This window comes from Macrotis lagotis, chromosome 3 (genome assembly GCF_037893015.1).
Source record: "Macrotis lagotis isolate mMagLag1 chromosome 3, bilby.v1.9.chrom.fasta, whole genome shotgun sequence".
NCBI classification, from domain to species: Eukaryota; Metazoa; Chordata; class Mammalia; order Peramelemorphia; family Peramelidae; genus Macrotis; species Macrotis lagotis.
Window position 1 is genome coordinate 145845274 of NC_133660.1, and position 12925 is coordinate 145858198.

Consider the following 12925-nt stretch of genomic DNA (forward strand, 5'->3'; position numbering starts at 1 on the left):
TTTTTAAAGAGTATTTGTTTTGGTTTGGGAAGTGGATTAATCTAAAAATTTATGGGGACATAAACAATCAAAGGCCTATGTTTCTGCCTATTTTGCTAATGGATTTCTACTTAAAACTAGTAGGAAAACAGATTCTTTCCAGAAGACATCCTAGTATTCAGAATTTCCACCATCAGAATGGTTAGACATATATAGAAATCAAAAGTATTTGATGCAAATCAAATTTGGTCCCTCTGTGACAAGGCAATCCTTTTCTGTCTCCCTAATCTAGCTACATTCCCTCAACACAGCAGATCTTCCAAATCTTTTCATCCCTTCTCAAATCTCTTGCATACAAAAAGACCATCTCCTCTATCCTCAGAATACCCTCATTTGATCCATCTGTCCATTATATCATCCTATCTCTCTTCCCTCTTTTTTTGTGGGTCCACTTCTTGAAAAAAGTTGTCTACAACCAATGCCTATACGTCCTTTTCTTTTCTTAACTCTTGCAGACTGGCCTCCCATCTAATGAGTCAATTGAAAATACTTTCTCCAAAGTTACCACTGATCTCTTAATAAACACATCTAATAGCTTTTTTTAAATCCTCATTTATCATTATTATTACCCATTTCTTCTTGATACTCTTTTCTCTGTTTTGATGATTAAAAAGTTAGAGAAACATAGTTTCTAAGTAATTCAATCATTTTATTAATAAGGCCAGCAGTTTATTAAGAAAAGTATAGTCATTTGGGCACACTAACAACTCATATGCCCCTCAAAACAGATGTTTCAATAAAATGTAATCATATATAATAGGTCAATGTATTTATGAAGATGGGAATCTGCCAGGTGAGGAAGATTCTAAGGCTAGAGCTAGGAGAAATGAGCTTCAGGAAGGGGGAAGATTTAAAGATCCATGTGAGTTCATTTGGCAAACAATTCAAAAATTTGGATTCCAGGAATCTTAAAAGGTTTAAATTTTAATTCACAGGTGGCACAAAAGTATACAGATACTACAAACAGTTTACAAGTTACTACATGAAGTTCACAGGTTAAATTCTTTGGAGAAGCATTAAGATAGTAAATTTCAGTAAAAAAACAGTGGAATTAATTAAAGAAGAAAGAGCTACAAGCTGGGCTGGTGAGAATATAAAGGAAGAAAGTGTGTTATTTGAGGATTCTCCCTTCCCCAGAGCAGGCTGCCTTCACAGGAACTAGGGGATAAGTAGTAGAGAAGAGTGAAGGGTCAGGGAATCTTGCTCCCTCAGAATGGACTGTCCTCCAAAGGCAGAGGAGCAGCTCACCTGAGGAGTGAGCTGACCTTTGAAGGAAGATGTAGATGGAGTAGATATTTGATGAGGGATAGAAGCTCAAAGAGCAGAGATGAGGTAATTGGATGGTTGGTTGGTACTTGCCCTTCATTATCAAAGACCAAAATAACATCACTATGTTTGAAACAAATTGCGATGCGTCTGACTGTGGCTGATCAGGCCATTATGAACTTGGAATGCTCTACCACAGGTAAGGCACAATAATCAATGTGAACACCTGGGGTGGGTATATGAAACTTTATGTATGTCATGTTTCCTTTGAGCTGCTTCCTAGGAGCTGCCTTCCACATAGAATGCAGCACCCTCACTGATAAGGGCATGCCATGCTGGGAGACCCTGGGCCAGTGTCTCCCATACTGTATAGTCAATTCTAAAGTTCTTCAATGAGGCCTTCAAGGAATCTTGGTATCATTTCTTCTGGCCTCTACCCTGCCAACATGAATGCGTGTGCTGGATGAGTTCTCCATAAAATAGTTTTCATGACAAGTGTAATTCTGGCATTCTACCATCATGTCCAGCCCATCACAGTTGCACTCTCTTGTGTTAAAATGCTAGGCAGTTTAGCTCATTGTCTGGTATCTTCTCCTGATAGGTGACCTTTAGAATCTTCCTAAGACAATTTAAATGGAAGCAATTCAGTTTCCTGACATGACACTGGTAAATTGTCCAAGTTTCACAGACAATATAGCAATGAGATCAGCACAACAGCTCTGTAGACCTTTAGTTTGGTAGTCAGTCTATTACTTCTCTCCCACACTTTCTGAGTCTCCCAAATACCAAGCTAGTTCTGGCAATGCATGTGTCAACCTCATTGTCTATGTGTACCTCTTTGGAAAGGACACTGCCAAGGTTAAGTGAACTTGTACACAGCACTCAAAACTTCTCCATTTGCTGTAATCGATGGTTCCACATATAGATGTTGAGGGGCTGCCTGATGGAGTACCTGTGTTTTCTTGGTGTTGTAGACCAAAATTAGCACAAGCAGCAGAGAATCGATCCATACTTTGCTGCATCTCAGCTTCAGAGAAGATCATGCACCAATACTCCCTCCACTTTGGTTTTGACTTGAGGCCTTTTCAAGTTGAAGGATTTGCCATCAGTGAGGTAGCTGACCTTGAGACCATGTTCATTCTCCCTGAAGGCATTTGATAACATGGCTGAAAACATATGCTAAAAAGTATGTGAGCAAGGACACATCCTTGTTTTATTCTATTGGTGACCAGGAAATCTTGAGAGCATCATCCACTATCCAGAACCCCGGGCAAGCACATCATGATGAAATTGATATACAATACTGATGAACTTCTCCCAGCAACAAAATTTTGACATAATTTTCCAAAAACCCTTTTGACTGATGGTATCAACATTGGTCAGATCTACAAATGTTGTATACAGATCTCTGTTTTGTTCTTGGCATTTTTCCTAGAGTTGTGGGGCAGCAAACACCATATTGACTGTTCCTCATCCTTTTCTGAAGTCACACTGACTCAAATTCTTAATTCTTTCAGGCTAAGGCAGGGATCCATTGTTTTGCTGCTTGAGACTTTTGTGCCCAGGAGCAGAGATTTCAGCACATACCCAATATAATCTTGTCCTTATCCCTTGTTGGGCTGCTGATTCAATTGCACTATTGCATATGCTATTTTCAGCCCCCACAACTATCCTTAATATCTCTCTTAGCTTTGCTGCTTTCTTTTTGTTTTTTGAATTTTACAATTTTTCCCCCAGTCTCACTCCTCCCCCCCCCCCCCACAGAAGGCAATCTGATAAACTTTACATTGTTTCCATGCTATTCATTGATCAAAATTGAATGTGTTGAGAGAAATCATATCTTTCAGGGGAAAAAATATATGAGATAGCAAAATTACATAATAAGATACCTTTTTAAAAAATTAAAGGTAATAAACTTTACTGCTTTCCTAAGGAATGCTAATGTTTTCCCCTAAGAAATCTAGTTAGCTAGCTCAATTTCCATGTTACTTTAATATCCATAGTAATGCATAAACTTCTTTGACCCTAAATTCTTCTGGGCCAAAAGGTAGTTTTTTTAAGCAAATTCATTCATGTTTGCTCAGACTCCTAAAGCCTTTCAGCCAGCAATACTATTTTTTTCAGTTCCTTACTCAGTACTTCACAGAGACAGAGACAAATAGAATAGAGCCTTAAAGACCTAGAAAGTGAAAAATTAAGGACAAAGACTAACAAGAACAAACCACAAACTCTCATAATGGCCTTTGTTCTGATATTAAACCCTGTTAAACTGAACCTCTCAAAAAGTACTCTGGCAGAACACATCTCCTCATATATGTAGAGCTATATAGATATATATATTATACAAGACTAATTTTTAGAGCACCTTTCCACATAGCATCCTGGTAATCAAACCAAATTGGCAATTGTAAAAGGTAAATTTTGTCTTTATGAATAGATATTTGAATGAAAAAAAATCCCAATTTAAGGACAAAGAGTTGCCTTCTTAATCCCATCAATCTTTATGCTTTGAAGATCTTTAGGTTAATTGATAGAGTACTCCTTCTACTAGAATGTCTGATATTCAACTCCCCATCTCATCCTGGGTTGGGGGGGCAGGGGTTTACCCTTCTTTGACTGGATAAGTCAGAGATCATGTTTCAGATTCTGCCTTCTAATAATCAAAACTATAACACTCCCCCCCATCATAGGACTCCATTTGGGAGGACTTGGCTCTCTAGCTAGGAGCTCTGCCTCCCAACCATGCATAATCCTGTAACTTAAATATTAATAAATGTGCTTGCTAACCTAATTCTGTTTTGCTCTTAAAACCAAACTGGCCTCTTAATAAAACAAACTCTAACACTCTCCCCATCATAGGGCTCCATTTTGGAGGACTTGGCTCTCTAGCTAGGAGCCCTGCCTCCCAACCATGCATAATCCTGTAACTTAAATATTAACAAATGTGCTTGCTAACCTAATTCTGTTTTGCTCTTAAAACCAAACTGGCCTCTTAATAAAACAAACTCTGAAAGTTAACATATTTTACCTAATTTTCAGTCTAAAACTCAGTGAGAATCCCTCATTTGGGGGGGGGGGATTCCACACCTCCAAGCTGGCCTCTCCAAAAATTTGTACATTCAATAACAATCAATATGGTTCCATATTTCTGACAAGGAGACCATCCATTAACATTAACTGTAAACAGAAAAAAAACTCATTCAATTACTTAGAACAGACATACTAACACATATATGCAAACCCAGAGATGACTGAAGGTTAAAATCAGAACTTTTAGGTTGAGGAGAATCAAAATCTCAACTAAAAGAGGTCCTCAGGAAAGGCCCTCTCTCTAGGTGAAGAAATCTCACCATGAACCCCCTCATAAGGCTCCCTTCCTGGGAGACCTTAAGTTAGACTGGTCTCTTTTTCTCTAAAATCCTTTCATCTGGGGATAATTGTAACTGTAACTTATCTATTACATAACTTTAATAAGTTCGCTAGACACACTTTCTGGGTAATTTAGTCATTTTTATTAATAAGGCCAGGTTATTTATTAATAAAAGGATGTTCATCTTTGACCAAAGACAATTATGGCAGCACCAATCAAATCTAATTTTTTAAAAAAGGTATCTTATGTAATTTTGCTATCTCATATATTTTTTTCCCTTAAGGATATGATTTCTCTCAACACATTCAATTTTGATCAATGAATAGCATGGAAACAATGTAAAGTTTATCAGATTGCCTTCTGTGGCGGGGGGAAGTGAGACTGGGGGAAAAATTGTAAAATTCAAAAAACAAAAAGAAAGCAGCAAAGCTAAGAGAGATATTAAGGATAGTTGTGGGGGCTGAAAATAGCATATGCAATAGTGCAATTGAATCAGCAGCCTAACAAGGGATATGGACAAGATTATATCAGGTATGTGCTGAAATCCCTGCTCCTAGGCACAAAAGTCTCAAACAGCAAAACAATGGATCCCTGCCTTAGCCTGAAAGAATTAAGATTTTGAGTCAGTTTGACTTCAGAAAAGGAATGAGGAACAGTCAATATGGTGTTTGCTGCCCCACAACTCTAGGAAAAATGCCAAGAACAAAACAGAGATCTGTATACAACATTTGTAGATCTGACCAATGTTGATACCATCAGTCAAAAGGGTTTTTGGAAAATTATGTCAAAATTTTGTTGCTGGGAGAAGTTCATCAGTATTGTATATCAATTTCATCATGATGTGCTTGCCCGGGGTTCTGAATAGTGGATGATGCTCTCAAGATTTCCTGGTCACCAATAGAATAAAACAAGGATGTGTCCTTGCTCACATACTTTTTAGCATGTTTTCAGCCATGTTATCAAATGCCTTCAGGGAGAATGAACATGGTCTCAAGGTCAGCTACCTCACTGATGGCAAATCCTTCAACTTGAAAAGGCCTCAAGTCAAAACCAAAGTGGAGGGAGTATTGGTGCATGATCTTCTCTGAAGCTGAGATGCAGCAAAGTATGGATCGATTCTCTGCTGCTTGTGCTAATTTTGGTCTACAACACCAAGAAAACACAGGTACTCCATCAGGCAGCCCCTCACCATCTATATGTGGAGCCATGGTCTGATTGGAGGTGGGCTATATTAAAATAAAAGGTTGAGCATCTTTTGGATAGAAAAAAGTATCTGCCCAAAGTTTTAGGCTATCAATTCAAAGAATGCATGCACCACCAAAGCATGAACAGAACACAATAGCTCCTACCAGGGTGGGGCCTTGAATGAGAAAGTGAGTCCAAGTTCATTTCGTAGGAACTTAGTGATGCAGGGAATTATGGGCATAGGAAATTGGAAACAAATTTTGTAATCTTTGTAACCTCATTACTGTTAAAACACATCCTCTTGACTTCCACTTTGACCTTAGCCATGTTTTCACTGGTGGAGCAAGTAGGATGCTAGATTACTCAATCATCTTAAATCACCCCATGCTTCCTTTGGACAGGAAGGACTGGTATGTGGACTGCCACCCATGAGCAATGTGTACTGTCTTGGCCACTCCAAGAAGGGTCACCCATGTGGCATGAGTATTGGAGAGTACCTGAAGCTAGATGAGAAACCACTCCCCAAGCCACCCTTATCCAAGCAATTGTAGAAGTGCATTTAGGTCCCTCCAAAGAGCTCTTCTTTCTCTCCCTCATTTGAAGGATGGACTTTCTCTCCCAGCCTAGGGTGCTAGAGAACCATGGCCTTTATTCCTTCCTCCCTTAGTCTCAGGCAATCTTGCCTAAAACTTTCTTGGTTAGCCTTTCCTCAAGCTTAAGACCTCCTCTCCAAGGCAAGGGTGTCAGTCCAGTTGAGTCTTCTGGCTTTTCTTTTACTCCTTGTCAGGCAACTTGCCTAGTCCTTTGCTTTAATCTGTGAACTTTGCATGCTTGAAAAATAAACCATGAGCTATTTCAAATCCAGAATTAGTTGTGAATTCTTTCACAAGAACTCTCAATCTTTAATGGCAACACCAACTTCTGAGCAATTTAAGGACTTGGTAAGGATATCTGGGGGTGGGTTGGAGGGAGGTGGTGTTGGTTGTTCTGAATCTCCCAAAGATATTGTAACATCTTTGATATCCCTTCTCATTTCTCAAACTCTAAATTTTTACTTTTTTTTTTCAGGACTTCCTTCTACTTTTTTCCTATTCCACTCCCTTTGCTAGATCTTCATCCAGGTCATGCCTGCTAAATGTGGATGACTTCCGACTCCATCCTGAGCCCTTTCCCACTATTCTATTTCACTGGATGATCTCATCAGGTCCCATAGATTCATCAGTTCTAAGAAAGTATTTCTCAGATTCATCCAGTTCTAACCTTTTCCCTTACCTCTAATCTTACATTTACAAACTACCATTTTGATTACATCTCTGTGAAGTGACTTGCCCCAAGGGAAGAACTCAGCAACTCCCTGTGCCCAGGCATAGGATAAGCCTCTATCAAGAAACCAATGAATCACTGCTCTAAGTCTGAATTAAATCTCTGAGCTGCTGCTCCATTTGTCTTTACTTTCTTAGCTTTTTGAGCTATATATAGTCCTTCATGATGTATTCCTAATTACCTTTTTCTGATAGCCTTACATCAACACTAAATGCAGTTCTGTCCTGTTATCTCACATAAATCACCTGACACTCACCTATACTCTTCCACTCCCATTCCACTATTATACAGAATAGTTCCCACTGTTAAAACTATATAACCAAGAGCAATTTTACTGGAGGGGTAGATTGATATATTCATATTGATTAAACTACTTGAAATTGATACCCAAAAGGGTATCTTATCAAATAAGGGTACTGAGATTAAATCCACTGCATAATTATAACCAACTCCTTCCCTAACTTCTCCTTTATCCCTTTCCCAGCAAGTAAACCATATGCTGCTTCCCTATATAAATAGTATGGGAGAGTGGCACAGGACTGACCTGCAAGGCATGCCCTCATCAGTGAGGGTGCTACACTTATGAGGAAAGCAGAATTAAAGCAACTCAAAGGTAATGTAATATAGTTGTTTAGAGTACACACCCCAGGTGTTCACATGGACTATTTGTGCCTTACCTGTGGTACAGCATTCTGAGTTCACGTTGGTCTGACCAGCCAGTTGGACACACTGTAATTTGTCTCAAATATAGTGATGTTATTTTGGTCTATCAATGAAGGACAAGAATCAACCAAAGTTGCAGTAGTTTCCTGGCTCCAGGATCAGATAGATTCCTCTTTGAAAGCTCCTGACCTTGTCCTTTTCTACCCTTCCAGTTGTCTCTAGAAATCTAATTAACATTGGCTCCCTTGTTCTTCCCACAAATACCTCCATCTTTGAGTTCTGAGCATTTTTGACCACCTACCATGTCTAAATTCCTTCATTTCCTCATTGCTATCTCCTAGTTTTCATATCAGCTAAAATTCTTTCAGGAAGGAAACTTTTTAATTCTAATGCCATCTGAGATTATCTTAAATTTATCCTGTATATATTCTTTTTATGTAGTTGTTGGCAAGTCCTCTATCCTATTGGACTATTAACTCCCTAAGAGGAAGGACCTTCTTTGTTTTTTTGCCTTCCTTTGTAGTATCCTTTGTATTTGGCAGTGCACTTAATGCTTGCTGACTTGAACCACTTCCCCTCTACAGTTATCTGCTCTCACATTCCTTGCTCCCTGCTCCAATCACTGATCATATCTTGTCAAATCCCAACCTTGGATTAATCTCATCCACCTCCACTTATAGTTAAGTGTTAAAAAAAAAAAAAAAGATGGAGAAAATCATTAGAGATCAATAACAAGACAATTTTGAGTAGGTTCACTACAACTTTGTTAGTCTTAACTGGAACTTCATTTTAAGGAAATCCTTTTACACCTTTTGATTCATTGCCTCACTACCCATAACATGGATTCTAAATGTCTCATGCCTCTCAACACACTACTTCAATTCAACTCACATCTAAAGACAGCAAAAAATTGAAACCTCTTCTTCCCATCCTGTGCCATCTTTTTATACCTCCCCATCTACAGAGGAAGGCAACAAGTATGTTTTAAGTGCCTATTACATTTCAGGCATTGTGCTAAGATATTTACAAATATTAATTATTTAATTTGCACATAACAAGTAGATAACTTCATTTTCCAATTGAGTTAAATGAATTTAATTGACTACTTGTCTGGGGTCATAGAATAAGTAAATATCGAAAGCCAAATTTGAACTTTATTTTTCCTAACTTTACTCTCAGAACTATTGCTCTCCTTATCCACCTTCTGTGAGTGCCTGAGGCAGGATTATCACCATAGTCACTCACTCTGGGGACAGGAAGTTCAGAAAATAAAAAGGGATAAAAACTTGATGAAAGATTGGATTATGGAAAGAGGGAGGAATCATGGATGAGAAGGAAATGGAAGACAGTGGAAAGAGTGCTGAATGTGGAGTTACTTGACTGAGTTTTAAATCCTGCCTATTACTTATTATGTAACATAGATAAGTGATTTAAAATGGAATAGTACACCTCAGTGTTCTGAAGAGGCTTATTTTGCAAAAATAAATTATCAAATAAATCAAAAAACCCAACTAAAATGGGTAAATTAGGAAGACTTCTATGAACTAATGCATAGTGAAATGAACAGAAGAATAAATTATGTAATGCCAACATTCAAAGAAAAACAATTTTGGATAAACCATGAGTTCAGAACACTTAAGAGTACACTTTTAAATAATATCTACAAGCCAGGCACTATTCAAAGTGCTTTTTACAAAGACATGCATGTTTGTATTTTTATTTTTAAATTGCTAAAAGGGATGTGGAGGTTGAGATGGAGAGAAATCATGTTTAAATGAAGGCAGCCAAAAATAAGACAGCAAGGAATAACCCATATTGCCAGAATATTAAGAGGATCCAGCATAAGAAAAATGAGACAAAGGTCAAGAAACATGAAAAGAGAAAATGTTATTAAATTGAACAAAAAGGTCATTTATGACCTTGAAAAGAGCTGGTGAAAATGGGAAAGGTTAACATCACAAGAGATTTGAATGAATGGTGGGGGAAAGGCAAGTAATGAAATGAACTTAATACTCTAAAAATATAACAGTGAAGAAAATAAATATTTGATGAGGCAGGTTTAAATAAAGGTTTTTGAGCTGCGACAGAAATGCAACATGTTTATCTTCAAAACAATGGACAGAGTTAAGATTCCATAGATGAAAGGGAACACAAAAAAGAAAAAGAACACAAAACATGGTTTCATAATATTTAGATACTATTCTGATCCAGTGGGACAACCTGAAAAAACAAATTATTATTTTATATTATTTTATCATATTAAAATTTCTTTTCTTTTCCCTCTTGGCTACTTAAATACACTCGCTTAAACCCTTTTGTGTTTACTTGCTACATACAACTGAATCCATTTCCGATCTTTTTTCTTTCCTCCTTCCTCTTCCAACTTCTGTTAAGGAAAATCCATTCTATATGTAAACCAAAGTAAACTTGAGCACAAAGAATATGCAATATCAAAGAAATGGGAAGCTTTAAGTTTGTGGAAAAAAAGGCATAGAACAAGTTATGCTTATCAACCTCTAAAATCCTCCTAAATGTTCAAAATTCCTATAGTACCTCCATAAGGGTTATTTCTTAAGCTATTTCCAAGAATCAGCAATTTCAATAAAAACAAAAAAACTGGGGGGGTCAACATAACCTACTTAACTATGATCTAAAGGTAAAAAATCTTTGTGTTAGAACTGTCACTCAGTTACTGCCCTTTTCCCTCTTACACTACCAGATTTTTCAAAGAGTTCATTGTTCTCAGCTTCATGGGCTTCTCATTTGACCTCAATGATTTTTGCTCTTGGTACATAGCCAGTGTTCCTCAAGGTGGCTCTTTTCTCATTACTAAATCCAATGATTTTTTTTTTGCTGCCCTCTTATTTCTTGACAGTTCTTTAGTATTTGATATTGTAAAGTATTCCATTCATGACGTTCTCTTTTTTTCTTCAGGACATCATCTGGGAAATGAAAGTGAAATAGATCAAATGTCCAACAGTCGGCCTACAACACCTCAATACTCATGAGTTGCAATTTGAACCTGATTAAAATGTAATACAGAAATATTTAACAAAATAAATAAAATATAAATATTATTACATTTCAAAATTAAGTCAACATGTGGCCCAGACAGAGACACTAGTTTTGAACCTCTGTTTCTAAGTTTGACACAAAACTAGATGATCAATAGTTATCCAAGGGGGAAAAAAAAAAACCTTTTCATTTATCAATGTGACTGGGAACACTGGAAATCTGACAATTACAAACAAATACCATTAATACTATTAGTAGGAATGAAAAGGCAAGAATGTTAATTGAGGAGAAAAAAGTACAGGATATGGACTCAGAAAACAAGGTTCAAGTTGCAGACTTACAGTTTATTAGCTTTGTGACCTTGGGCTAGTAATGCCTGTAATTCTTTGAGCCTGTTTCTACATTTGTTAAAATGGGACAAGAATATCTGCACTACATTACTCAGTTATGAATAAAGTGCAACATAAGTATTTCTTATATCAAGTCAAGAGGTTAATACAAATTTAGAATATGGAAAATGATAATGAACTGACAAATTAGAATGGTCTATTAGTAGACAGCTTTAAGCAATTGTACTTACAAAAGCAAGGAAGGAAAGCTACAAGAAAGCTATCTTGGGAACATACTGAATCATAAATCAGTCTGCAATACAGCAGTTTTCCAAAACACCAAACTTCAAATAAAGAGTACTATTTATCTTGGAAGATATAAGAATTAGCCTGGGTTACATTTATAATGTTAGAAACAGAAAATAAGAAAAAGTTCCTGATACAGGAAATTAAAATAGCAAACTTAGAAAATCTAGCCTCTAAGCTATATTTTTTAATGTTAAAAAATAACTTTCAAAAAGCTAAGAAATAAACACAACAGAAGTGTCAATCTTTACCAATTTATTTTTTACAAAAAAAACCAAAAGAAAAACCCAAAACAAATCAAAAAAAGAAAAAAGAAAAAAAAAACAAAGAAAAAAGAAAAAAAAAGGAAAAAACCTGGTAGCAATGTAGAATACAGGAGTTTCTTCTGCTGCCATACACGCAGGTTGTGAACATTCCAAGCCAATGTATACATTTTGGAGAAGAAAGCTAAACAATAACATTGACCAAAATGCTACTGAACATAGGAAGATTCTCTTTAAAAAGGTTAAAAATTAGATATCAATAATGTCTTCTTAATATTGCTTTCATCATTGAAGACTGAAAAAAAATTTAAAAAAATGTGACTGACTTTACAGAATAAGTTTTAAAAAACAAAGGGGGGAAAAAACCCAAGAGGCTGCTACAACACTGCCATAAAGTCAAACCATCATACTTCAATATTTGCATACTTGATAGCAGCATTATTTTCACTGAACCGTGTGCAACTACTTGTAGGAAAACATCAAAGCAAAATATCATGGCAGTTATCCATCAATATCCAAAACAAAAACAAAAACAAAATAAAAAATAAAAACAAAAACTCTAGGATAAACACACTATATAAGCAGATGAACACTTATGGAGAATGAATCAATATCTACATTCTTGACTTTTACATTCTGCCCCAATGGAAATGTCAACTCAAGCGTCAACTTTGTGCATTTTTTTTGGCTGATTTGAGTTTTTCCAGTTCTTATATACTGCATGCTTGGAACAAAGAGGGTCATAATAAAACCTTTTACACAATGAACTTTAAGTAGACATCTGAAAATAAATTTACTACTTGTAAACACACAAAAAAAATACAAGAATTTTTTTTGTTGTTTTTAAACAATCAGTGCTTCAAGACACATTATCTTCTGTATCGTCCTCTCTCCCCTCGGTCTCTGTCCCGATCACATAATCGCTCTCTCTCTCTCTCTCTATCTCGTCCTCGATCCCTATCTCTGTCTCTTCTGTTGTCTCGAGGGCGATCACGTTCTCTCTCTCGGTCTCTTTCACGGGGTCTGCTTCTTCTGCCACTCACTACAGCTTGTGTTCGACGAAGGAAGTCATCTACCCGCATATCATAATCATGCTGAAAAGAAGATGATATCTTAAATTTAGGTAAATCTGAAGCCCTGGGATAGAAAGAAAAAAGTTCTAATCT

At 36.7% G+C, this 12925-nt stretch overlaps 1 protein-coding gene across 4 annotated transcripts in view; it reads right to left on the reverse strand.

Moving 5' to 3' along the window:
• Positions 1 to 11184: 11184 nt before the first annotated feature.
• The window catches only part of YTHDC1 (YTH N6-methyladenosine RNA binding protein C1), a 33045-nt gene continuing 31304 nt past the window's right edge, over positions 11185 to 12925 (reverse strand). For 3 of the 4 annotated variants that reach the window (XM_074229320.1, XM_074229319.1, XM_074229318.1), the window contains one exon: positions 11185 to 12853. In XM_074229320.1, the coding sequence (XP_074085421.1) occupies positions 12629 to 12853 (225 nt within the window). In that variant the 3' untranslated portion in view covers positions 11185 to 12628. Of the gene's footprint in view, positions 12872 to 12925 lie in introns of all 4 variants that reach the window. The other variant, XM_074229317.1, reaches the window with a different exon arrangement.